Genomic DNA, 27859 nt, shown 5'->3' with positions numbered 1-27859 from the left:
TGCTCACTTGGTTATGATCCACATACTCATATCCTACTTATACTTAACCGGTAGGCCTATCTCCAGTTTCCCGGTTCAGCTGTCAAACCTGGAATCATCCACAGCGACCAATCGCCCCTTCCCGGGATACTGCGTATGAGCTGCCCTGACCAATCACATCGTTCATATCAAGAGTTATCGCTGGAAAACTCCATGGTATCCAAACCCTGATTGGCTCCGCCCACCCTTAAGGACGAGATAAAATTCATACACGTTTCCGTTAAACCCTTTAATCTTAGAATTTTCAAATGTTTATCACAAACTGTGTCTACGTTTACTGTCCAAGCTTAAGGTGGAGACATATTTTGATTAAGAGAGTAAATGCCTTCGCATGTAGCTGGCGACCAGACACTGTTCCCATCCCTCCCCGCCCTTTGTTCTGTCTAGTCAGTGGGTTGAGTCAAACATTGGCTTTTGACTCACAAATCAAAGCAGTGTTTCTAATAACACAAGCGAATGGCTTCTACAGCAGTTATTTAAATCATTAACATATACTGTCCATTGCAGGATATACATCGGAAAAGTTCGGTTCCATAACGTCACCGGTAGCCTACTGGGTTGGACTTTTAAACGTGGATTGGACCCGTGTGCAGTGTTGTCTAGTTTTCTACATAGTGGTCAATACATTATTCCCCCTTTTAGAATACACCTCATAGCAACGAAATGACAGACAGACAGACAGGCGATCTGTGAAGTCGATCGCTGACAGACGCTGGTGTTCGCATCATCCACCCCACTGATCCCCACTCTCGCTTTCCAGTTTCTCGGCTCAGCATCCATATTTGCATCCCAGGGAGTGGCTCAACCCACCCGAACCCATTTCCTGCAGGAAAATTGAAAGTTCACCGGTTTCGGACAACCACAGACGCTCTGTTTTCTTGATCCGTAGAGGTGAGTGTTTAACGTTTTTCTTTGCATGAGATATTATCTGTGTGTTGAATTGAAGGGCAGTCTCTGGACCACGTTGCCGCAGTAGCTACAACAATGGATCAAACTAGCGTTGTGATCAATTGTTGAGGTGCGCATTATCCTCCCAATGCCCTGTATCCACTCCGAATGAAATGCGTTCCCTTATTGTACATCTATTGCTGAATGCAATATTAGAGATGCTAACAGCAATGGGTCCTACATTCCTGTTTCCAGTTATGTTACCGGCTTGTCGGATCCTTTTAAGATAGATAAGGATAGGACTGATGCTTTCTATATGGGCACTGCTCATCTTTATTATAGGATATCAATTGATTCAGTGTAACAACAACAAAGCATGGATGATAATGCAAGGATATTTTGGTGTTTGCCTGAATAGGGCCTCTGTTGTGTTTTGCAACATGCTGCTTATAACATCAAATACAATACAAGGCCTTTTGGGTCTTTGGTTATAATTGGGGTACGGCCATTTAGGCATAGGCCTACGCAGGGTTTCATTCATGAAATGAACCTGTTAAATACACTAAATATCGACCAGCAGTGGCTTGAATAGATAACGATAATGATGATATCATTATATGCACTTGTAATTTGATTATTACCTATCATGAAATTATTTATTGTTTAAAATAATATGATATTACAAAGCAAGATAATGAGTATGTCATACATAGGTTCTACATAGTAGCAGAACAGGCTGGATGAAGGATTAGCTTAAAAAAATTATCCATACGTCAATATAAAAAAACACTGTTTGAATGTGGAAACACTTCCAGCAGAACTCTGAGCTTATAATTAGGTTCAACTCACACTTTTAATCTGGATCATTACTTGTATTACTGATTTGTGAGAGGCTAATCTTAAATAAGCCTGGTTTAAGTGCACTGTGTAGTTCTAGATGGCATGGAACTAATCTCTAAGGGGCCCAAAGAGACAGGGGTTCTGATAGTCTGTAGGGTCTTCTCAGGGGCCCAAAGAGACAGGGGTTCTGATAGTCTGTAGGGTCTTCTCAGGGGCCCAAAGAGACAGGGGTTCTGATAGTCTGTAGGGTCTTCTCAGGGGCCCAAAGAGACAGGGGTTCTGATAGTCTGTAGGGTCTTCTCAGGGGCCCAAAGATACAAGGGTTCTGATAGTCTGTAGGGTCTTCTCAGGGGCCCAAAGAGACAGGGGTTCTGATAGTCTGTAGGGTCTTCTGAGGGGCCCAGAGAGACCGGGGTTCTGATAGTCTGTAGGGTCTTCTCAGGGGCCCAGAGAGAAAGGGGTTCTCAAATGATGAACTGTCTAAATTCACTGACCCATCTTCCTGTTTACGCTACAATAGCAACACAGAAAGGTAACACAACTGGTGTGTATAATACTTATTTATCAGGGTCAAGGGCTGAGGCACTTTGTCTCTGGTTTAAAACTGTACAACAGCTAAACTCAAGAAGGACAAAAAAGTATAAGGCTGGTGCGATGAAAAATATATGTGCCATTTTGTAGAAGCTTTTTCCCAAAAGCCTTTTAAAGTACATTGAGTGGCCTCTCCAAGCATGGGAGGCCCCATTGGGAAAGAATTCCCAAACTCTCCCAGTCTTCTGCCTGCTCTTCCAGTTGATCTAGATAGGAACCAAACAACCAAAGAGCAACAATGTGAATCTCCTGCAGACCAGTATCATCCTTATAGCAATAAGCATATATGCTAACCATTTGGTGCAAAAACATGTATAACAAGCAAGAGGCGGACGTGTTAACATGGTCTTCCATGATCACAAGTCCAACACACCAAATGTTCATCGTGGATCAACAATGTTTTCTTCTCCTCATATACCCAGATGTAACTACGGTGGCCTGAATGTCATTTCTCTCTGTTCCTTACACCTGTGTGTGTGTGTGTGTGTGTGTGTGTGTGTGTGTGTGTGTGTGTGTGTGTGTGTGTGTGTGTGTGTGTGTGTGTGTGTGTGTGTGTGTGTGTGTGTGTGTGTGTGTGTGTGTGTGTGTGTGTCTATGCCTCCAACCTCTCCCACTCCCAACAGCTAAAACATGGAAACAGACGGACGCCATTCCCACATCTAGTGCCTGGGATCCACGCGCCTTACAACAGGGATACCAGCTCGGCCTCAGCCTTAGCCCAAATCACCCCGCCAGTCTCCCTCTGACTGTCGTTTAGAATGAATATGCTCAAATCCAGCGGGCTGAAAATCCCTGGCCGGGGGCCAAAGCATTCCGGCCCAGTGGGGAGGACGTCAGCCGGAGCAGTGTCCGGCCCCGTCATCCCTAAAGACAGTAAGCTAGCGCTTCCCTCTTTACAATATAAAAGGCCGTGACGTTATCTTGTGTTGCGGAACCATACCATCAGCGTATTGGGGAACAAAAACAAAAAACGTTCCGTTTCCGTTTAGCCAGGCTGTGACGACTCTCCAGTGTGAACGCATAAATGAATGGAAAGTTGCAATGTTGGTTGCAAATCCATCCCGTGCATGCAAAGAGGCGCACAGCTGTATATAGTATACTATACTGCCAGACCCACTGCATAGTGTAGTGTGAGGCAGGAAGGAGTAGTGGCAAGGTGACTCCAAGGCGAAAGGTTCCTGGTTTTAATCCCAATCTACCTGTAGATATCCCTGAGCAGGATACCTAACCTCTACCTGCTCCATAATGACTTGTGTCTACAAAGGTTATAACTAAATCGCAACTGTAAAAATAATGTATTAAGAGTACTCTCTTAAAATCAATTGTTCTAATAGAGGAAGTTTATTATCAAGGTTCCTCTATTAAAACAGTAGATTTGAATTGAGCAAATGTAATTATAAACTTCCTCTCTGCAAGTCCACTGTTTTAATTGAGGACGTGTATTATTAAGGCTATCCATTTTAGGCCCGATAGCACAAGCCTATTCTAGATTGCAAAAAACAATTTGAAAAAAGATACGTTAGACAAGAGTTTGTGTTAATACACTTAAAGCTGGAATGCTTTCAATCGGCCTCTGTTTACAAAACTGTATTTTTTGGAAAACACTCACAGCTGGGATTTACCGAAGAACTCTAGCTTTATATCTGCAGAAAGGGCAGATAGTCTATGCTCCTGTGGTTGTACAGGGTTAACAATAAATGTTTGTACATGAATGCAATTCACAAACATAACTTTGAATTCTATAAACGTGTCTTTTGCAGTGTACTACAACTCATTGCTGACGATATAAATCTATTTTCTTTTGTCAAAAAAATCCCTGATGTAGTTAAATTTCTCTATCTTTATATATCTTGAGCATAAACTAAAAATTTACTTAACGGTAGAATACAAGCTAAATTGTAAATTAGTTATTATGTTTCCTGAGTGACTTCGTATTTGTAATAATGAATCAACCTGATAAGAAAAGCTAAACATTCACCCCCCACTGAAGGAGACCTGCTTTTTCAATGTAAAACAAATATTCCCATGAACTTCCGTGACACTGTCCCGGCCCGCCAGCCCCACCACCTCCGCCTCACCACCACCCATTTCCGTCTGGCCAGCTTGACGTGGGCGGCGGCAGTGCACTGAGTTGCAGCGGTGGGTGTCACGCTGGAAGACCGCTGCAGCCTTCTCCACTTTCTTGCCAGCTGTTTCAGATCCATCGAGGAAGTTGTGAAATAGTTTGAGCTCCCCTTCCCCCCAAGCCTCCACTTCCACCCACTGTTCCCGCGCCCTGAGCATCTCAATGTATGGAGAACTGAAATAACATACAGTCATCCTCCTTCCACCTTCAGTAATTTGCATTGCACAGAAGTCACCTTGCTCCAATCATTGGCCCATGCCCTCTTTGGTCTTTATGTCTACCTGCCATAAACACACTTGCCAGCTGTACCGTGATCAGCAGTATTAGCAAGAGAGATCTCATAGGGTGAGCTAAGGGGCATTCAAAGACATCCTTGAAACAGGATGATTAATTGTATGTTGATTATATGTGGGAAAAAGGTTGAGATTTCCCTTGGAATGTTTTAATTTAGCTATCTCTTCAGAAAATAAATAAGACAAAGTCATTCTTTTTCGTATAAATGAAAGGGTGTTAACACCTATTATTCTCAAAAATGCAGGAACAGGAAGCCTTGCCCTATTAAGGAAAATTTGTCCAATTATGTGTTGTTTTACTCCTTCTCTGGCCTAAGGCACACTTATTAAGATTGAGTGTTATTTAAACATTAATGCAAATTTCAGGTTATGGCACTCAGTCTGTAGTGTCAAGTTCTACCTATAAGAGTTAAGCGTGACCTCTTTGTTCCTTAAAGCTGTTGAAAACCCAACTGTCGATGGTGAGCTACAACCTCACCCCCGTCAGTACCATATGGATCAAGCAGCCTCCATTTTTAGTTAGCAGGCAATGTGAAGAGAAAGTCCAGTCTCTCTTTCTTTCTCTCTCTCTCTCGCTCTCTCTCGCTCTCTCTCTCGCGCTCTCTCTCTCTCTCTCTCTCTCTCTCTCTCTCTCTCTCTCTCTCTCTCTCTCTCTCTCTCTCTCTCTCTCTCTCTCTCTCTCTCTCTCTCTCTGCAACAGATGTGTATGAATGTGCTGTGGGTAATAAAGATAGGGTGAAGAAGGGGAGACCCCCAGGGGAGGGAGGAACTGGAGGGGAGAGGGAGAGTTGAGGGGCAGGCTAGGGCTCCCAGGAGCTGTGCGGAGCCCATTGTGCACATCCCATGAATGGTTGGATTGAGCCGGCGGTGGTGATGGTGGTGGTGGTGGTGGTGGTGGTGGTGGTGGTGGTGGTGGAGGGAGGCGGCAGCAGCAGGGGCCACAATGGTGAAAGTGAGGGCTGTGTTCCCGGGCCTTCCTGCACTTCTGCCAGGGTGTCTTTTGCCCTCAGCACCCAGCCCCCCCCCCCCCCCCCCCCCCTTCATCACCACCACCACCACCCCTCCCTTTCTTGTTCCCTGTTGCCCCAGCAACACCGATCACGGGTCTTGCTTAGTTGTAGATTTTTCTTCAGCACCGGCACACTGATGATGTGCTGCCAAAAAATAGGCTTTTCTGGTCCTTTTGTCCATCCTTCTTATTGAAGTTACCCTAGTTGCCGATGCAAAGTGTATATATGTGAGACAACCAAGAGAGCTAGCTAGCATTGTTGTTGCCTAAAAGCCCACGATAACCTCTATAAACTGTTGTTTTGCATCTTTAAAACCCCCCACCACTCTCACACCCTTTCAGTACTTCATAAGCTGTCGATGGACTGCAATACATGGAAGCCCATTCAATTCCAAAGGCAACACATTACACAATGACATTTATTTCCTACTATTAGTGAACATACATAAAAAAGGAACTGCATTCCCCCCATACCTTAATCATGTTGGCATAATCCCAAAACCTGCAGTTTTAAACAGGAAGTTAGATAACTAAATTTTCTGGTGGTGTTTTTGTATTTGTTGTTGTTGTTGTTGAATACATGCATAGTATCAGGATGTGGAAATGAGATAACAAGGCAAAGAAAATGTTTTTTTTAATAAGTTGTGATGAATTTCCCTTCATGTTGACCCAGTCTCACAACCCCTGCATATGGGAGCAATCAATGCATGAGACAGAGACGGATTCTGGGCCCATTCTCAGTGTGCCAGCTAGACCGTTCTGGCATTGAACTCCACCAGAACCGGAAACACACCCACACATGCACACAGACCAACCAAGCTCCATTTCCCGGCAGTATGGCCTAGTATAGCAGCGGGAGGCGCTGTGTGTGCTGTGGTCACCCTGCCTGGCCTTCAACAGTGTAAAACCAGTGGCGAGGCAGCCTGTCAACACCACGTCAAAGACAGCTCTGTCACTCGTCTCAGAAGCCCGGGTCGGGTTTACATCACAGCACAGCACAACAACACTCACACACACACACGCACACACACACACACACACACACACACACACACACACACACACACACACACACACACACACACACACACACACACACACACACACACACACACACACACACACACACACACACACACACAGGGAGAGACACACGGCGTAGATCTCTGACCCACTTTAGCAGAAGGGTGAGTGGCGCCGGATAATCTGGCCTGAGCTCCGCCATTGTGCTGAATGCCATCACATAAACTTTGGAGCAGATAGATGGGTTGTTCTGAGGGGGCGGTCCACATAGGCTTGCAGTTCGGAAGGGGACACAGGGATTCAGTACATGACCTGTTTTTTACAAAGTCGTTTGAACAGAGTTTGGAGTTTGGAGACACGATAGCTGTTGTGTTACGCTATTTTTTATGTTTTTTTGTTAACAGAAACGATCAATTTAAATTCGATCTGTTCATTGCTTTGGCATTGGGTGCATTAAGTTTCTCCTATTTAAACAACGATGCCAACCAATGACCTCCCTCCATCTCTCTCTCCTCCGTCTCCCTCCGTCCCTCTCTCTCTGCCCGCAGACGTCCCTCTGAAGCCCATCACCCCCACCAAGCTGTCGGAGGTGGGCGACGACGTGCTGGGGGACTACGTGGTGGGCGAGCAGGTGTGGGTGAACGGCATCAAGCTGGGCGTCATCGCCTACCTGGGCGAGACCCAGTTCGCCCCGGGCCAGTGGGCCGGCGTGGTCCTCAACGACCTGGTGGGGAAGAACGACGGCACGGTGGGCGGCGTGCGCTACTTCGAGTGCCAGGCCCAGCAGGGCATCTTCACGCGGCCCTCCAAGCTCACCCGGCAGCAGGTTGGAGACAGCAGCGACAGCCACTCCACCGACTCCCAGGTGGCGCAGGGTCACAGCACGCCTCACGGGGGCGGCGGCGGCGGCGGTAACGGCGGGGGGGGCGGCGGCGGGGGAGGGGGGATGGGTCCGGGAGGCCAGCGCATCGTGGTGCCCCTCCGGGAGGGCCTGCTGAACAGCGTCGCCAAGACGGGCAACGAGTCGGGGTCCAACATGTCCGACAGCGGCTCGGTGAAGAAGGGCGGCGATAAGGACCTGCGAGTGGGAGACCGTGTTCTGGTGAGTGGCAGGGGAGGGGGCTTGCTACAGGAAGGGATGGGGGATATGGAACTAGGGTGATGCCTGAAACAGACGACTGGGTTCCACTCCCGAATGTCAGAAATTACCTCTGGGCGTCCATAAACACAATTTGCAACCCCTACCTGCTACTATCATGCATCTGAATTGAAGTCTCTTTTGAAAGAGGTGTCTGCTAAATGACTGTTTAGTAAACAGTGATCTAAAAACACTAGGAAAACAAATCAACACCTAGGAGATAGCCCTAGAGCTTAACGACTTCAGAGAACATTCCTTTTTATGTGATTCAGTTGATATTTTAACTTATGCACTGAGACCATTAATTGATGGCTATAAATCTTCTGCTCGGATGGCCTACGGCAAGGCTGGTCGCTTGTCTCGCGAGGCTTCTATAACCTTGGTAAGGTTGGACGGGGAGCTGTGGGGTCGTTATTGTTGTAGTGAGGGCAATCAGCGCACTAAAAATAGCAAAGAATAAATCACTACTATTCTGAATTACAATTCAGATCCAGCGGATGGCTATCTATGCTATCGTTTGGATTTGTGATTTTGCTAGATTGAAGAGGCAGGGCCAGTAAACCAACCATAACATGATCTTCCCTTTAGCTTTATGTACAGACTAACATTATGCAAAGTCAGCTTCGTTTTCTAACCTGGCTTCAGGCATTTGTCTAAGTTCCAAAACTGCTGAAATCTCCCCAAAATCAATCTTCCCTGGCACTAGCATTCTCCTGTTATCCGAGCTGCGCATGCTGCTGATTCCTCATCCTGTCTATGCGTACCACTGGAAGGGCGTGTCATTCTGGCCATAGTTTGGTAAAACGATCCCTTCCTCTTTTTGTGCATTTTCGCACCCATCCCCAGTGGCGCTCTTGAGTTCATTCTCCCCTGTGGTTTATTGGCCATTGGGTCGTGTTGCCTTCTGTTTATTGCTGCATGGGCACCAGGGACCCGACTACACCGACCCTGGGTATTGGCGAATGGGTGGCGGCGGCAGCCCTGTCAATTTCTCTCCTACTGGTCAATATTGTAAATCACCCTGGATTACTTTTAGCACTTAGGAAGGGAGAAGCAGGCCTGACATTGATCAGCGCTATGCGTCTTTCACCATAAGCCGCTTCCCAATGTAATCTAACTCTCTCTCTCGCTCTCTCTCTCTCTCTCTCTCTCTCTCTCTCTCTCTCTCTCTCTCTCTCTCTCTCTCTCTCTCTCTCTCTCTCTCTCTCTCTCTCTCTCTCTCTTTCTGTCTCTCCACCTATCTCTCTCTCTCGCTCTCTCTCTGTCGATTCCCCCATCTCTCGCTCTCTTTCTTTCTTTCTTTCTTTCTTTCTCTCTCTCTCTCTCTCTCTCTCTCTCTCTCTCTCTGGGGCGGGCAAACACAGGGCCCGCTTCCAGTGTTTTGAAAAGGAATCTTGAGTTGGATTTACTTTCATTAAAATTACATTAATTAAAGGCAGGGAGGCAAACAGGGCATGCTTCCAGTGTCAGGAATAGTGTTTTGGAAGGGGAAGAGGAATCTTGAGTAAGCTTAGTTTCATTAAAATGATGTTAATTAAAGTATCTCTTAATCCAGAGAGATAAAAAGAGGAAAGTATTTTAGCTGCAAGATAATCAGTTGGTTGAGGCTTTTTGTTTTTTTTCAGTGGCGCCCCAAGGTAGAATGGCTTTCTACTATGGCTTACCGAAGTTACAACGTCTATGTCCAATTACTTGCCAGAAAAACGAATCACCAGGTCAGAACAGAAAGGGCTAGGCCATGTATTTCCAAGTCACGAAAACCCCATACATCAGAGAATAGTGGAAAAGTGGAGAGGTTGCACAGAGCATAATATATCGTAATACAAATGAACAAGCCTCATCTTAAGAATGAATTCATCTGACTGCAATATGAAACAGTTTTCATTGGTATCCAAATAACCAGAGCGCTTGACAACCAGTTAAATCGGGTCCTAAAATGTAATCCGCGGAAGGTGTAGATCATGGGGCTGTGATTATCTGAAGTTATTCATCATGAAAACATGTACAAGCAAACCTCAGTGGCAAAACCTGTGACTTCTTGTGCCTCATTTGCCAGCCACAATTGTGGCATTCGTCTGATGTTTTTCTTTATTGCTTGGCTTGAATGTGTCCTCGCAGTTTGACCACAGGGTTCAAAGACAGAGTGAGAGAGATGGATACAGAAGAGAGAGGGAGAGAGATTTTGCTTTTGGATGTGTTGCATATGGATTATATGTTAATTAACTGTAGCACCCGTGTCGTCTTAATAGTCTTAACAGTCACGTTGAGAGGTGGACGGTAGGCCTATCCGCCTACTTCACTCAGCTGCTGTTCAAGCAACATGATTCTCTGTTTCTCCTAAAATCTTCACCCACTGCTCCGCCTAAATAAACCCAATCAGCACCACAGTTTAGAAGCTGCTGCAAGAAGACACTTGTCTTCTTGCAGCAGAAGTATTTATTTCAGATCAGGCTCCCACTGGCTTTAGATGTTTTTTATTAAACTGTTTGCGACAGTAATTTCTGACAATTAAGGGCTTTTTCCTATCGTTCAGAAAGAGCCTTTGCACTTGGGTTTATTATTTGTCATTTCACTTCGAGTGAAGTTCCACCACCTTAAACCAATGTATGATCGTTTAGGGAGTCCTACTGGACATCCGTCTTTTTCTTTAATACCCAATGGGTTCAATGCAGTAATGTCATTCTCTGCTGTTTCACATTGTTGATGGAATACGGTTAAGTTGTTTGAAAGAAATGTAACAAATCTTTTTATTGTTATTGTGGTTACCGCAGGAGCAGTGGTTTAAAAATAAATCTTGAGAGCGAGGGAGCGTGGAAGAGAAAGAGGGGGATACAGGGGAGAGGGTGAGAGAGCATGAACAGGCACCGATGAGACGGGTTCCTCTGGTTTTGAAGGGTGGGAACAACAAACCACATCACATGGGCCGTCTCTTAATAGAGACATACATCAATGTAAAACCGCTTTTACATAACCATATACATGTGGTGATTTGGAACTTCCACCACTACTCAGCGGACCATGGTAGATCACAGTCTTTGATGAATAGAAGCTATGACTGCGTTTCTGAAGCTTATGGTGGCAACAAACACACACACACACACAAACACGTCAGGAATAAAACACTCAGAATTATCACTTGCTGGTTGAGGTTTACTAAGGTATTTGCTTCCTAAAATGATGCATTTTCATCTTATTGAACGTATAAAATAATTAATGAGCATAACTTGAATTGCTTTTTTAAATCTTACCTTTAACACTGAGTGGTTACCTTCAAGATATATATTGGCATATCCATGTAATATAATGGATTTCAAAGGCACACAAGATTGTGTTGTGAGAAACGCTGTCTAGCGTGTCTCTTGTGGCTTGGTAAAAAGTGTTTCCATGCAAAATCACACTGTTTGCGGTTTAGAAACTCGACAGCGTAGCAAATGAGGGACAGGATGTTTGTACGATAGTCGATTTAAACAGCTCTTTCTTTTTTTCACGTGTCACAGTCGCACATGTGCTGACCATGTGTCCCGGGATGAGAGGCATTCGCTCGCTGGTCATGGTGATACAGCACTATGAGGACGACAGGAAACAGGAAATCCTTGAGATGTATTGTAAACAAAGAGCGAACCGACGTGTCTTGATAGACTGTTTGGTCTAGTTTGGTCCCGATATATAGTATACATCGTCTTGTTTGTGTCAAAGCTGGAGATTTAGGAAAGAATATGCTGGAACCTTTTTGTCATTTGTATCAGTATTTGTAGCAGACGTTAAAGTCTGTTGGAGAGTTGTTTTGTTCATTTTCAAAGGAAATGCTGTATCCTTTGACAAAGACTTCTGTTTCCCAAGTGTTTTTCTTACATAGGTGCATGAATTGGAAGATATTCCATCATCACATGACAAGCAAAAGGCTATTCTTCCTCCAACTCTGGACATGAGGTGGAGGAGGAGGAGATTGACTGGGAGTAGTTTGTTCCTTAAAGGTACAAGCAGCAACATAGATCAATTTCAACCTGTCAAGACCATGACTTTAAAAGACTATATTAAGTGTGGACACTATTGACAGCGCTGAAAGGTAGTATACTAAAAACCAGTGAGGATCCACTCCATCCCTATGATAATTAATCCAATAGCAAATAGCTGATTAAGTACTTCTCTGAGTACAGATTGAGTACAGTAATCACTTTTGTTAAATGGGGATTTTCCCTACAAGTCAAACACATAGCTGGCTACCATGTTCGGTTATTTTAGCAGCAAGACTAAAATCCAATCTTGAAGAATCTTCAAGGCATTCCTCTTACTTTTGTTCCACGCTAAACCCGTCATCACATGTTCCCCTGTACTGCCAGAGGGTCGACGACAGCTCTCATGCTCTTCTGTGTAGAACATTTCAAGACAATTCTCAATATGCAGCTCTTTTATTTTACATATTGATGATATTAGAGATGACAGCTCCACTGGTTTTGCTTTCTTAAGGAAGGTTGGTTGTTCCGAAGATGTTGGGATTTCCCTTAACACTTGAGATTACTAAATGATGCGTGTGTATGGTCTCAATTTAATGTTATAGATCTTTTTATTTTCTTTTTTTTGCAACATAAATGTTTTTCGGAGGAACAGATCTATTATAGTTTGATTCATTTTTTTCCAGGGGTCTTCCTAATCAGCTTACAAATAGCCCCAATCCTATTCAGATGTTTATACTGTTCACTTTATGAATTATGGATGATCAGTTAACCCCAACAGCTGTTATCCCTGTCCCCCATCGGCTCCAGTCCGTTTCCTCCAGATTGTGCTGTCAGCAGAGCGCTGATAGGTGTGGCCTGTGTGTGTGTGTTCAGGTGGGCGGCACCAAGATGGGCGCAGTGCGCTACATCGGCGAGACAGACTTTGCCAAGGGGGAGTGGTGCGGCGTGGAGCTGGACGAGCCCCTGGGGAAGAACGACGGTGCAGTCGCCGGGACCAGGTACGCGGATGACAGTGGCACATAGCGATATGCATTCCAGCAGGAATGAATGAACTGGGAATTAGTCAGATGAATGTTATTGCTGTTGAATGCTTGCTGACATGTATCATGTGTCATTCATCATTAGATTGAAAGGACTATCTCTGCACGTTCTTTTCTCATCGTCTGTGAATACATTTGACATCTTTAATCCACTTAACGTAAAAAGGAAATCCTCATCGCGTGATTTATATCGATGGAGCGTTAACTGCTGACAGTGTTAGTATGTTGTACGCTGAATCACTAGAAGACACTCATTTCCTTAGTTGTTAAACAACTGCCTTAGCAGCATTTTCTGTCAGCAGTTACTATTTACAACAGCAAACGGCAATACCTATTCTAAAATGGACACCACACGTACGTCATACACGTTCATGATAACTTCGTTATTAATTGCTGACAATTCAACTTTCATCCGTGTCCAGAGCTGTGGAAAAAAACAGAAACAGCTCATGTCGATCAAGTAGTTACACTTGGCAGATGGCAGGCGACCCATGGGGATTAACTTACTGAACAAAACTTAAACAAGACCAATACCTTTTGTTGTTCTGACGAAAAGCTCAGACCTCACTTCAATTCCTGTCTATATACACTCTATCTCAAACAGGTACTTCCAGTGCCTTCCCAAATTCGGGCTGTTTGCCCCCGTCCACAAGGTGATCCGCATCGGCTTCCCCTCCACCAGTCCAGCCAAGGCCAAGAAGAGCAAGCGCATGGCCATGGGGGTGTCCTCCCTGGCCCACAGCCCCAGCAGCTCGTCCATCAGCTCGGTCAGCTCCGTGGCCAGCTCCGTAGGGGGGAGGCCCAGCCGTGCCGGACTGGTAAGCATAGTCAAGCCTTCATCTGGTTTTGTTTTGAGCCTGTGGGATCAATATTAGATGGACTGCGTTCATATAGCGCTTTTTTAACCTGTGGCCACTTTATAATTAGGCCCTAACATTCACCCATTCATATACTGACAGCGAGGTCAAACATGCATGGCAACAGCTAGCTGGTTTCATTTCAGGGCATTTGGGTGTCTTGCTCAGAGACACTGAGCTTTGCTTCGACTCACAAGTCTCTAAACGCCTCGCTCAACTGCTTAAACTGAGTGGAAACAGAGAGTGGATCAGAGAGTTAAAAAAAACTCTGCCTTGCAGAACCCATCGATATGAAGGTTGGCCCTTCATATCATGGCAGAAGTCGTGTGTGATTGTAAATACTTGTCATAGCAAAAACGTCTTTCTAGTCCTGGGTAAAATATATCAAATATTGTACCGTTTCCCAGTAAATCCATGTTCAGTGTTTTAAAAAGCTTCCAGTGGTAACAAGGTGATTCTATACCTCCAAGTTGTTTCACTGCAGAGGGGAGCTCGGGTGAGAGCATCATTTCAAGTAAGGTGTAATTTCTGTCAAACGTAATCGCGGGTGAGTCTGTTAGCTGCCCTATCTTGCTCATAGAAATTCTCAGACATTTGATAGGTGGCAGGGTCTCCGATCATCTGGTAACGCTAGACTACAATTTAGTCTGAACCGGAGAGTGAACCAGCAGCTTTCCTATTGACAGACAGCCTGCTCTACTTCCTGAGCCACTGTCTCCCCACGTCCAACAACCTGTACTCATGGGGAAGTGGAGAATGTTAACAGCGCGTGAGGCTTGGGCTGGTTTTAAACTAATCCATGCCCATTGTTAAAACAATGTTGCCAAAGGATGCCAGGTGTGAGGGAATATATGGTCCGGGCTGATTTGCAGCCATTTTTCTTATATGCCAAGGCTGGTAAAACAACAGTCCTATCTTGAATGCAGTTTGGATCCATTGCGATGAGAGTACTACAGTGCACACTGACAGATTGAACTGATTCACTTACCTCTCAATATGGCTTCTCAAATTTGATCTTTGTTTAAGGGTTGTTCTTGGACAGCCATACCTCGGTAGAGGTAGCTATGCCTCAGATAATTATGGAGTAATATGGCATCTGTTTTGCTGCCTATCAGACCAGTGTCCAATACCTGTATCCATATGTCTTAGCTCTATAAGGTAAATCGATTGATTTACCTTATATTTGGTAAATAATGAATAATGAATTCTCAGTATGTATTCAGTGTGTTTGGTAGAAGCATTTAAGAAATACAAAGAGAAATGCCAACCATAGATGTGTGCAGTAATGAATTAAGAAATGTAGTCTGTTGTTGACATGCTAAAACTGCTTCATATGACAACAGTTAAGATAACATCAACGACTACTAGATAATTTTTAGTGCACTTGTGTTTAATATTTGGTTGTTGTTGTGTTAGAAACAAGAGGAGAACGGCTCCTTAGCTTGTAGCATGCAGGGATCCTCAAGGTTGGTTTCAAAGCCGCGATGGCTTCATTTCATTTTGAGGTTTCCAGGCCATACAGGCGTCAGAAAAGCCCAGTTCCCCGGTCCCTCGGTGCTGCTGGGCTAGAGAGCCCTCCTGTGTTCCCTGAACCCAGCCGCTCTATTCAATCATAGCCCGGGCGGGACGGAAGTAAAACCCACCATTTGCAAATCATGTGCCATTGAATTGAAACTATCTAAAAGGTCTGCTACTAGAGTACCCTCTAGTGGCCAAGAACTGAAATACATCATCCGTCAATCCATCCTTTTGCTACCTTGTACAGCCCTCCCAGTCCACTTCTCATTACAACACAGCTCACTTTTCCCCTCTCTTCCACCCACCACCACCAACCAACCTCTCTCTTTCAAGCTAGTGCGCACTCCTTTCCGGCGGCTAATGCGGACAATGCTATGCTGCTGTATGGGAGACTAATAACAGCATCATTATCTCTTTCAGGGTTTTCCATCTAGATTAGGGTGAATAGATAATATGTCTGGGCTCTCCTGATTGATTGAGTTTACCGTTATATTTGCTGCACAAATAAAATATTCTCAGTGTGTATTTAGTGTGTTTGAGAAATGCGAATCAAAGATGTGTGCGGTTATGTGTCTGGAGATGCAATGTTATTGTTGTTGACATGTTTAAACTGCTTTATATGTCAACAGTTAACAGACAACATTTACGGCTCCTTAGCTTGTAGCATGCAGGGATCCTCAAGGTTGGTTGCAGAGCTGCGATGGCTTCATTTCTTTTTGAGGTTTCCAGGCCATACAGGCGTCAGAAAAGCCCAGTTCCCCGGTCCCTCGGTGCTGCTGGGCTAGAGAGCCCTCCTGTGTTCCCTGAACTCAGCCGATCTTTTCAAACATAGCCCAGGGGGGACGGAAGTGAAAACCCACCATTTGCAAATCCTTTGCCATTGAATTCAACGGATTGAAATAGTCTACTACTGGAGTACCCTCTAGTGGCCAAGAATAGAACACCCTCTTATCTCATCCAACCATTGACACCCTGTACAGCACTCCCGGGCCACCTCTAATTGCAAATCCACAGTCACTTTCTTTTGGCCCCAATGTTGTATTGCACTTCACTTTGGTTATTTTCCGCCCCTCTGGTCCTCCTCCACCCACCAACACCAACCGACGACACCCATTTTTTCAACCCGGACTGCGCTCTCTTCCTATACTTTGCTGCTGTATGGGAGATGAATAAAAGCAGCAATGCGTCTTTCAGCATTTTTCTTCCAAACCTAGCCAAATCAATAATAATATCCCGGCGCTCCTGATCGATTGATCTCATACGTGGTTCACAGACTATATACTTTGCGCCACCACCACCACACACCGACCTCATTTAACCCTGGTGCTACTTCCCCTCCCTCAGCTGACGGAGACGTCGTCCCGCTACGCCCGCAAGATCTCGGGCACCACGGCGCTGCAGGAGGCCCTGAAGGAGAAGCAGCAGCACATTGAGCAGCTCCTGGCCGAGCGGGACCTGGAGCGGGGCGAGGTGGCCAAGGCCACCAGCCACATCTGCCAGGTGGAGAAGGAGATGGGAGTCCTCAAGAACCAGCACGCGCAGGTAGGCCCCTTCTGTGGTGTGTGGCGTTCACGATGAAATAGCAAGCAGTGACGTAGGTCCTGATGTATTTACCTGAGGCAGTGGAGTCATCATTACGCATGGGCGTAGGCGTTGATTTCGCTGGGGACGCTGGGGACAAGTACCTGATTCATTTTATACCCAGCGCTAAAACCCAAAACTTGAGTTGGAAACGCAGTTTTTTGAATACATTTCATTCATTAGGAAGCTACATGGGTATGCCGCCTTTCAGAACCTTTCATTACCTGCACTAAAGAGAAAAAAAAGAGTGCATCCTTATTGTACCCAGCACTTCTGAAAATGCACCGAATGCGTCTCTGTCCCCAGCACATTTCAAACCAAACTGAGCAATGGGCAATGATATTTCTATTTTAGCTCTCAGTTTTACTTATGGGATTTAGGGGTCACAGCATCATCAGGCTTATTGGTTTTGTTTGCACTTGGCTAATTAACATCAGACTTGATGGTAAAATAAGGGACCCTGAGGCTATGTACGGACTTAAATTATTCCTTGACTGTAGTTTAGTTTTATTTTGCTTCTGGAGGGTCTGGTATTCTAAGGGTTAGAATATTGAATGCCATTTGATGTTGAAAAAGAGGAAGATATTGAAAAGTCCCCTAGCGGCCATCATAATAGAATGGGGTAGGTTCCACCGATGTAAAGCACCAAGATGGCCGCTAGGTGATTCAGGCCCACTGAGGATCGCATCACGGCCGAGTTCTGATTGATTTAAAGCCGTCCTCTCCAGTGCCTGGAGAGCAACAGCAGGCAAGTGAAGGCTAGACTGGAGCTAATGAGCTGATTAGCGGACCTCTTCTTTACTCAGACCGCCTGAAGGTTTGTTATTCTCTCAGAACTTTGAGCAGCTTTGAGAAACATCGTCTTCAAACGATCATGTCCTTGCACTAACGAATGCATGTTTTTCTTGTTGTTGTTTTAAACACAGTATGTCTCAGAGAATGAGAGTACCATGCAGCAGGTGAAAAACATGCTAGCCGGCACGCAAAAAGACAAAGTGGAACTGGCCAATCAGCTTGAAGAAGAGAAAAGGTATGCAAGTCACATCCCCTTGGCAACTTCTAGACCGCATATGTTGTTGGCATAGTTACCAGTGTAAGGTTTACCCTTTTTTTTGTTTAGGTCACCTGTCTGACAATTTAAATATATATATTGTACACATGTCAGACGATGAGATGCACGTCATGCTTTGTGCTAACTAAAATATGTTGTTTTGTTTCAATAATTACAATATTCCGTACAAAGGTTGCATTGACAGTGTCCTGACAGTGAAGAGGCCAGGAGGTAGACAGGAAGTGGGAAGCTATTCTGTAACCTCACCATGACTTCCTGTCCTCACAGGAAGGTGGAGGACCTCCAGTTCAGAGTGGAGGAGGAGTCCATTACAAAAGGAGATCTGGAGGTATTCTGTCAGCACACACAAACACGAGACACCCGTTTGATCATCCCGGGTGGATTCATGAGAGACAACACAATATTGATGGGCAGACATGGTCTGACTGATAAAAACAACGGAAGAATCTGATAAATATTTGTTTCACCATGTGACACAATGGGTGCGTTCCCATCCAGTCTCTCACATATTTATCTGAAATTCATTGGCCAACATTTGTTCCGGCTGTATCTCATTGGGCAATTTATGTCCAACTTTTTTGTAAACAAGCACAAGTTAGCTTGTGCTTGGTATACTTTGTGTGTGCGCCGTATTGTACCGTGTGTTGTATTTGCGTACTGTTTCCGATATGCAAGCAATGTTGACTTATGAAGGAGGATAAAACAGATAATTGGCAAAGCACCCTAATAGGATGAGGCACGCTATATTTACAATTCAAATTCTATCTGATGGGAAAGGCAGACTCAAGTTCCTATTGGTTGATCATCGTGCCATGGCGCCGTGGCAAAGTGCTATATTCTGTTGGTCTGACAGTATCGATGACATGGGTAAGTACAATCTTAACAAGGAGGACTCTGTTTCATCTTGATTGAGAGGGATTCTGACCTAAATCCTCAATCCAAATCCCTTCCCCGACCACCATCCTCCACCCACTCACTCTAGTGATCATCGGGTCTTCACTGGCAGTTCAAAGCCCTGAATGATCCAACATCAACAACTACGCTGTAGCTGATAATTTAACCCACTGGCAAGTTTTTTCTTTCAATTACCCTGTGGTCTGTATCATTTCTAATTTCTATTTCCAATCCCATGGGATGAAAGGTCTGACAAGAACACAGGAGAAACACGATAAAACCAATTTGGATATATGCATGTATTTCTTACTGGAACTCACTTATTCCTTTAACTTGGAAGACATTATGCATTTGTTTTGAGTAGAGGTAACGCACAACCACATACCCAAGGACATATTCCTACTTTTATCCGATTAAAATATCATGGGATTTTCTTCCCTTTTTGAACTTTTTTCCCCATGGGATATCTCCTCTATCTGTATTCCGGGTTTCTTGCCCTGCGGTTTTTTTTGGTCCTCTTTACCTCTCTTACTTCCTCCACCTTTCCCTTTCTCTATTTCTATCCCCCTCTCTCTGTAGACTCAGACCAAACTGGAGCACGCACGCATACGTCAGCTGGAGCAGAGCCTGATGCTTGAGAAATCAAGAGCAGGGGCGCTCCAGAAAGATTTAGAAACCAACAGGGTAAAACCCCCGAGAAGCCCGGTGCTTGTAGCCTCGTTCGACCAGAACATCCTGTTGTTTGGTTGCTTTTTTTGTCGTGCCGTTTCGCACCCATTTTTCGGTTGCATTCGTTGCTACATCATTTCCGAGTGATCATGCACCGCTCTTTTTATTTATCGTTGTACTTTCCCATTTCATTTGCCCCGATTGTTATTGTCTCAGTCTCCAAACGTGTGTTTAAGCATGGAGTAGGATGTCTGTGTAGACCTTGTACAGAATGAAACAACAATATTAATCGTGTCGTTTTTCAAGATTTGAGTTTAAAATCGCTCATGGCAATCAATATTCGTCCATACTTGGTTGGCACATGTGGACTTAGGTGACTCTCCCTTCCTCTGACATTCTAAATCATCCCTCTGTTGAACTCTGCAGACATACAAATGTAAGTTAAAGGAAAAAAGGTCCAAAAGTAAAAAATATGTAAAGTTGAATTCAAATACGGTTTAAACGGCCGTGCCTTGATCATCAACCATGGCACCCAAAGGTTGAGAGATCTCGGAACAATCGACACGTCTATCCAAATCCAAAACAAAAAGGTCTGCTTTTGCCAACAGGGAAGGCCCAGCCATGATGCAGTGGCCTTGAGGTTGGGTAAGAGAACCAAGGTGAAAAGAAAACCTACGCCGTGGCATTGATTCTCTGCTGACTTATCTCATGTCTTGACTTCAAACTGCCCTGCGACGTCGTCAAGGATGTCAGACCTTTCGTAGACCTTTCATCTTTTTCTCTCTATCGCGTGTTGGTCCACAATCTGATGCCGCCAGACTCGATCAACACCGCAACACTGCAATGTTGTACACTTTGTGCCCTGGTGGTTTAAATAACATCTACACTCCTTTCTCCTCTCTTTTTCCCTTTCTCTGACATTTGAGTGATTGGTATATATTTTAGGTTGTTTGGTAGTGCCTGTCCATATGTAGTTGGCAGAATTATGCCACAATATTTGATCTTTGCTTGTTTGAGTCTTTCTCCTTTGTTTTATTTCCTTTTCGCTTGGCAGTTGCTAGGCAATACGAATGGCTTTTGCTGTCCACAATTCCTGTTTAATAGGCCCTACAAATCTTTGATACAGTGGCACATTGGTTTGTCTTTTAGCTTTGTACTTGCAAAATGCATAATAGATTGACCTTAAAGAAAGACACAATGTAATCTGATGGTAAAAAACGTTGTTCCTTGTAATTTGAGATATTGTTATAAATAAAAATGTTTTTGCTTAATACATATTTAGTACAGCGGGAGCTAAAACAGAAAACAATCTGCCACTGTTCCGATATTTTGGGGTTGTTACTGATGATGACTCTCTTGGACTGTGGGATTTTCATGATTTATCCACCAGAACATCTCTTAAGTATCAATGTTCTGCTGCTCTAAAGGTGGCAGGCTTTTTGCTCAAAATACCTCAAAATATGTCAGGGTGTTTCTGCTTTGATCGTGTCACCCTAGCTAGTGTGGCACCAATTCCCCATACCGCCTTTGAACAGGAGGCAGACTATCTCTGCCCCCCCCCCCCCCCCCTCTCCCCTGATACTAGAGTCTTCTCGTCATGACGGATCCCCTTGTCTCTCTATTCAGCAAACAACGGTGGAGGAGAAGAGCCGCATCGTGCAGCTGGAGGAGGAGCTGACACTGAGGCAGGCCGAGGTGGCCCAGCTCCAGGCTCAGCAGCTCTCTACCGGCGAAGACGGCCAGGGCGGTCAGCAGGACTCCCAGGCGCTGACGGCCGCTCAGCCGGAGGCCGTCCTCCGGGAACAGCTGCTGTCGGCGGGCCGCGAGCGCCTCAAGGAGAGCAGTGAGCTCAAGCAGAAGCACGAGGAGGCTCTGGCCGCCGGCCGGCAGGAGATGGAGACGATGAGGGCGCTGGTGGAGCGGCAGAACCAGGAGATCGGCCTGCTGAAGCAGAAGGTCCAAAAGGCCACCAGGGAGAACATGGAGATGATGGACAGCTGGAAGGTAACATGTGATTTATTTTTTTCATGTAAAAAAAGTATAGCTACCCCTGTGTAGAAAGCAGGTCTAAAAAGGGCAGTTTTGTGTCTGCTGAAATGTGTTGCACAAATCCAAACATCAAATCCTTGTGAAACTGACCTCTCCCATGGCGTTTGACTGACAGGTGAAGCTAGAGACCATGGTCAGTGACCACCAGCGCTCCTACGAGGAGCTGAAAGCCACGTTGAGCGGCGACCGGGCCACCCCGGCCGGCCAAGAGCAGGACCCGCAGGAGCTCAGGGCCTCCCTGGAGAGCCTGAAGATGGAGCACATGCTGGAGGTGGAGAACCTCAAGGCGAAGCACAAGATCCAGGCGGCCATCCTGACCAAGGAGCACGAGACCCTCAGCGTGAGGCTGCAGGAGGCCCGGGAGCAGCTGGCCCAGGGCGCGCCCGCCGACACAAGGGGCCTGAGGGAGACCGCGGAGGAGCTCAGCGCCGCCAACGAGAAGCTGCAGAAGGCGGACGACCGGCTGGCGGCGCTGGAGGAACTCCGGGCGGAGCAGGAGAGGAGCGGCCAGGATCTGAGAGAGAGGCTGGAGCTGTCAGAGAAAAAGATGAGCGATTACCAAGCCCTGCAGAAGGCTCAGATAGAGAGCCGGGAGGAGATCCAGAAGCTGGAGGAGAAGCTCAGGGTGATGGCCAACAGACTCCAGGCCATCCAGACGGACCGCTTCATGTCCCACGATGCCAACGTGGGTACAAGGGGGATAGTCGTGTCTAGATGTTCACATGCTCTCTCAGCTATGGGAAGAGAACATACCCATGTCTGTGCCATTATATAGACAACTGCACTTTCCGCCCGCAAAAGTTGCTTAATTTCTTCTACCATAATGTCATTCATTCCTGTTTAGGTTATAGAGGACAACGCGCTCTCTGATGAAAAGACACGAAGACAGAATATTGAAGGTACTTTGTATTTTATTTATAGAATATAATCAAATATCCTATTTACGGAAAAAGACAAACGGCAAAAAAAAAACTTTTTTTTATTTCAGAAACAATGGAGAAGCTGGTGAAAAGAGAAAAAGAGGTCTCCACTCTCAGTACGCACGTGGATGCGCTGAAATCACAGATCTCGGGTAAACTGAATTCATGTGCAAGTTTGTAATAACCGAATATACAACATCATGTAACATCATAATTATAATGATCACTTATTGGTCGTGTTATCTAGGCTAGCATGACTATTATGATTTATTTGTTTGGGAGTTAAGTTCACAATGATTCTGAAATGTTTAGCGATTGATTGATTTTTATCTTTGCATCTTGAGTGTTGGTTGTAATGTTTAACATCTCATGTAAAACCATGTAAAACAGTGACCATAAACAATGACACTTTTATGGTGTGCCCTTCACATCAGCTCTGGAGGGCAAGGTGCGCTTGGGGGAGAAGAGAGCCGACGCCCTTGCCAGGGACAAGCTGCGCCTGGAGGCGGACCTTGAGTGCATGACCAAAAAGTCCCATGATGCATCTGGGCAGCTGGTTTTCATAAGCCAGGAGCTACTGAAAAAGGAGAGGTGAGCAACTGCTGCTCAGGCCAACCCATATGTACAAATTTATCTAATTGGACAGCCCCTTTAATTTAGGAATGTTGCCTAGATACTCTGCAGCATGTGCTCATTATTTAACACCTAATTTAAAACCAATTTTACAAAAATGAAAACCCACTTTGATTGGTGTGCATCCATATACAGACCCACATAATTTCACGTCATTTTCCAATAAACCAACACATCAAGTGCTGCCATGTCCATTAATGAATAACTATTATATTACAGTTTTTCTCAGTCGCTTTGGTACATTTCTCAGATCAGAATTGAAATTCTCAAAACTACCTGTTCAATCTTCACATCATTGTGTCAATGGTGCACATCAAAAAAGCAGTTTCTCATTCCTTTGAACAAGTTGCAAAGGCACACGTGTACATTCATGCAAATGATTATGTACAATTCTCTGCTCTTTCTACATTATCAATTGCTTATGTCATGTTGATCAAAATGTATTGTAATGGGTCTCTATTGAATAGTCTCACCCCCACAACATTTAGGCATTCCGGTAGTTTATTGCATAAGTCTTTACATGCAAAATGGTTGATATGTCAAGCATATTTCTATACATTTCCATTAGACTTATTTTCGAAATCTGTCCTGAATTGGTAAATTGCTACCAGGTGAATCTTGGCTTTGGTGGATCTCCTGAACCATGAACTGTTAAGTATATATATAGCTGGAGCACAACACAATGTTACATTGTCTGACAATGGAAGGACAAGGAATTGGACAGGGTCAACAGCCAGAGAGAAGAAGAAGAGGAAGAGGAGTGAGGCTGGCTGAAAATGTGTGGCCCATCAGACAGGAATGTCAGGAGGTGTAGGAAGACTGCACTGTAATTCCTACAGCAATGCATGCACAGTTTACCCTAAGGAGATTTTCCTACGTTCACATTTCTAGCAATGACATGGTCTGTCAACAAATTACAGTACAAACAGTCAAAGCGTAAATGTGAATCTTGTCCAGTCTCTTGCAATCAATCTCCCACATACAATAACGGTGTAACTTACAATTTACAATAATTGTCTTCAAAACTTTAGCCATAGTTTACATCAGAACATCCCTCCAGAGTACACTGTTGTATTGACAACATGACTAAGCAATTTGACTGTCTTATCTGTACACAATGACGCAAGGACTTGTCATTGTGATGGCACTGACATGTTCATTGACACAGATATTTACTTTTGAGAAACAAACTAAGGATTTTGAGCAAAAGACTGGCTTTTTCATGAAATCCATGGTGTTTTGCTATTTGTACGAATTGTTTTGAGAAATGCACCTACTGTTTTCAAATTTCAATTCTGATCTGAGAAATGTACCAAAACGACTGTAAAACTGTTAAATTTGAAGAAGCAAAGGCATGCGTCTATTTCTGGTCTTCGTCAATATTGACAATATTTAAGAATAGTTCAAGTTTAAGTTCATTCTAAATAAATATAAATATTGATTGTGGTAATTTAAGTTTTGTAGGTATAGCTAAAATGTTAAGGAAACCTTGGACCCTACTCACATTGCCCACAAGGGTACGCGTACCGTTGTTTGGGAACCCCTTTATCAACCATGGTCTTTCTCTTTTATTCCCCACCAGGAGTCTGAACGAGCTGCGTGTGCTACTGCTGGACTCCCACCGCCACTCGCGGGACATGGAGAGAGACCTGGAGCGGGACCTGGGCCGGGAGGTCCACAAGGCAGAGTGGAGGGTGAAGGAGCAGAAGCTCCAAGAGGACATCAAGACTCTGCGTGACAAGCTGCTCCTACTGGTGAAGAGGGTGTGGTTGTAGGGGGGAGTGCTAGGATGGTTTCGAAGGTCCACAGTGTCCTTGATGGTTTTAACCAAATCCTCGAGTGAGGCCTGGGGAACAGCGTCTTGTCTCTGGTGAACAAACGAGTTTGAGTTCATCGATATGAGGGGGTTATATTTGAAGCCCGGGATCGACTCAACTTGCTGGCTTTCCCTGTGGTTGCTCTTAAATCAGTCCATTCTCCTCAAAAAAATCCATTCATTGGTTTGAGTTATACCTGAATTACAACAACACAAGCACTATATGAGAGAATGTGTCAAGTTTTTTACGTTAAGATATAAACCATTTTCAGTGCACTGTGTTTAAGCAGATCCTAATGAATGTGTTAACACTGAAAACATACATTTTGAGTATTAGATTAAGGTGTTTCCATTTCTTGTTACGAAAACAAAATACAATATCTGTAGTCCATGCATGCAACTACATATATTGTGTTTAATAGTCTTCAATTGGGATCTATAAAATATAACGCAACCAAACACCCCCCCCAGGGTCGGGAGCGTTCCTCCCCGGACCACCGGAGGTTCTCCATGCTGGACCCCTCCACCTTGGACTCTGAGGTGACGCGGCTGCGCCAGAGGCTGCTGAGCACAGAGGACGCCCTGAGGAACGCCATGGAGCACAACCAGCACGTGGACCAGCTGGTGCAGGCCATGGGCAGACACCCCGACAAAAGCCCCGTAAGACATTGAAGTTGCCATAATACCGGTGGTGTCTAAAACGACATCACCCAAGATAAGCTAGGGTATGAAGGAACAGCTCCAATGGTACACAGAAAAACAAAACCATTGGTATCTATCCACTTATTTGCATTAACTCCAAGAAGTAGCTCCTAGTTTTAATTATTGTCCGACACTTAAATAGTGCTGGTATTTTATCAGCAGGGAAATTATATTCTTGACAAATTCTATGAAGTTTGGTTATAACTGTTCCAGTGTCCATTCTAACATATATAATTTTTCAACGATTTACAGGTTCATGGGGCAAATTCAGCTAATGGCATTCATCAGCAAGAGGCCGACCTGACCCAAGATGTTTGTATTTCTTTATTATTGTCATTTATCATGGCTGTTAATAATACATGATTACATTCATGCAGAGTTTCTACCTCTTACATCACTCTTTCTTTCCCAGGAACATGCCAGGATGAGAGAAGCTTGAATTGGGTCACACAGAGGTACATTTCCAACATGAGAAAGTAAAGACAATTTGATGTTCAGCCTAATGCTGTGATGGACTCCTGAAGAACTCTTCTTCCGTTTGCAGTTAATACCAAAACAATGATCCTTCTAAACTGAATTTATCTGTTACTGGAAACACCTATTAGCCAATCGCAGACAGAGTCAGCTCAATGTACTATGAAATGTGGATGGCAAATGGACTTCAAGGTGACATGGTATTATCGTTTCACAATAAAATAATTGGTATGGGATAGTTTGTGATAGACAGCTTGGATCCATGTGTGTTTCCGAGGGAAACCAACCCTAAACTCCTGAATCTTGAATCTTGTATCCTGAGTTTGAGGACAGTTGGTGGACAGTTGGTGGACAACGACCGAGAAGAACCTAAGGGGTCCGATGCACCCCGCCTCTTTTATTTATTGCTCATACTTTGCTACTATGCCTTGTAACAATGCTCTGTCAAGTCAGTGGTGTTTGGCCAGCGAGATCCCCCCCCCCCTCCAACAAGTGGCTTAATCTGAGGACTGAAAATAAATGGATGTTAATTAAATCGAGAGCCCTGCTGTGTTTCCAATGTCCACTTGTGTCAATGGAATGACTAACGAGTCATTTTGTAATGAAGCCTTCCATAAAAACTCAATCAACTACCATTATACCTCTTGCCTCCAGTGATGTTCTCCTACTTTCCCCCGTGTTCCTGTTCATATGACTCCCTTCATACCCCCTCGTGTGATTAAATATGATGCTGAACATTGTGCACATCAAGGCCTTTCTTTTGCGGTAGAGATACAAAAGGGCTTAAAGTAGAAGGAAAACAATGGGAGTTCTTCACCTTGGCTATTATTTTCCAACATGCTACCAAAACCTAAATACTGTAAGTCTTCCAAATGTTGTAATTTCCAAATCACCGCAAAACGAGGATAGGCGACTGACGCTAGGTGGTCCCTTCTGGGAGCCATTGATACAAATTCTTATCAGTATTGGGACTTCGGTCAGCTAATGTTCTGGTTTTTCATTGAATACTTTATAAGATATTCTCCAATGGAAGATTTATACCCTTGATTATTGCTGCAACGGTTTCAGAGATTGAGTCATTAAATATTAACAATGTGGGCAAAGTGTTGTGGTGCTTTATTTCACAGTTTGTCAGTGCATTATTTTTCTCAAACTTTATTCTAATTAAAGCCCAGTCATATTTCAATTTTTGACTGAATTAACTTTTTTTTTATTAATAAGGTTCCTTCTTTCTAACAGTCAAATTAAGAGAAATAATACACAGTATCAGTAGAGGTCAAAGGCATGTGTAGTAAAATCGGGACAAGAAACAATTAATCACAAACAATACAAATTATTCTAGAGATTTAACCAGCCTCTATAAAAGTAAAACCTATCACTATCTTATACATTCACCAAGAACCTTTTCTTCATCAAACACATTTTTTACCAGATCCTTCCACATTTATAGCGCCTACATTCAGCAAGGAGAACATTAAGTAATGGTCCGTCTTCCAAACCCTAATTATTATACACAAGCACAGTGGTCCCCTTTGAAGTGTTTTAAGCACATTTGGTAGAGTTTTACATCTCTCTTAAAGTGAAAATACATAATTCTCCCCTCACCAACTAACATTTGGATTGTTGTTATCAGCTTGTTTTTCCCAACCACTATACAGAGTTAGACGAATCATCCTAGTCAGTACATGGCTTTCAGGAGACCTCTGCTGGGAGGGTTTTGAAATGCAAATAA

General features: G+C 44.4%; 1 protein-coding gene across 3 annotated transcripts; it reads left to right on the top strand.

Moving 5' to 3' along the window:
- The first annotated feature begins 447 nt into the window (after positions 1 to 447).
- clip2 (CAP-GLY domain containing linker protein 2) lies at positions 448 to 27319 on the top strand. Of its 3 annotated transcripts, none has more exons than XM_056594662.1 (18): positions 448 to 930; positions 2982 to 3231; positions 7357 to 7910; positions 12776 to 12900; positions 13547 to 13760; positions 16662 to 16859; positions 17825 to 17928; positions 18238 to 18298; positions 19444 to 19548; positions 21160 to 21537; positions 21698 to 22267; positions 22427 to 22481; positions 22571 to 22654; positions 22937 to 23093; positions 24718 to 24889; positions 25423 to 25611; positions 25906 to 25965; positions 26066 to 27319. In XM_056594662.1, the coding sequence occupies exons 2-18, from the start codon at positions 3117 to 3119 to the stop codon at positions 26090 to 26092; spliced, it is 3168 nt and encodes a 1055-aa protein (XP_056450637.1). In that variant the 5' UTR covers positions 448 to 930; positions 2982 to 3116; the 3' UTR covers positions 26093 to 27319. The 3 variants fall into 3 exon arrangements, with proteins under 3 accessions (XP_056450637.1, XP_056450634.1, XP_056450636.1); XM_056594659.1 differs by lacking the exon at positions 19444 to 19548 and adding an exon at positions 20142 to 20192 and having other exon boundaries at positions 449 to 930; XM_056594661.1 differs by lacking the exon at positions 19444 to 19548 and having other exon boundaries at positions 450 to 930.
- The last annotated feature ends 540 nt before the right edge of the window (positions 27320 to 27859 follow it).

The sequence above is a fragment of the Gadus chalcogrammus genome, chromosome 7 (genome assembly GCF_026213295.1).
Source record: "Gadus chalcogrammus isolate NIFS_2021 chromosome 7, NIFS_Gcha_1.0, whole genome shotgun sequence".
Classification (NCBI taxonomy): domain Eukaryota; kingdom Metazoa; phylum Chordata; class Actinopteri; order Gadiformes; family Gadidae; genus Gadus; species Gadus chalcogrammus.
Note: the sequence above shows the minus strand (reverse complement) of the source record. Positions and strands in the feature narration are given on the sequence as shown.

Excerpts from the sequence above, each read along its gene's own strand:
- clip2 (XM_056594662.1), top strand. The coding sequence starts at position 3,117 with ATGAATATGCTCAAATCCAGCGGGCTGAAAATCCCTGGCCGGGGGCCA. Across the intron at positions 13,761-16,661 it reads GGCCCAGCCGTGCCGGACTG|CTGACGGAGACGTCGTCCCG; the intron begins GTAAGCATAGTC and ends CCCCTCCCTCAG. Across the intron at positions 19,549-21,159 it reads AAGATTTAGAAACCAACAGG|CAAACAACGGTGGAGGAGAA; the intron begins GTAAAACCCCCG and ends CTCTCTATTCAG.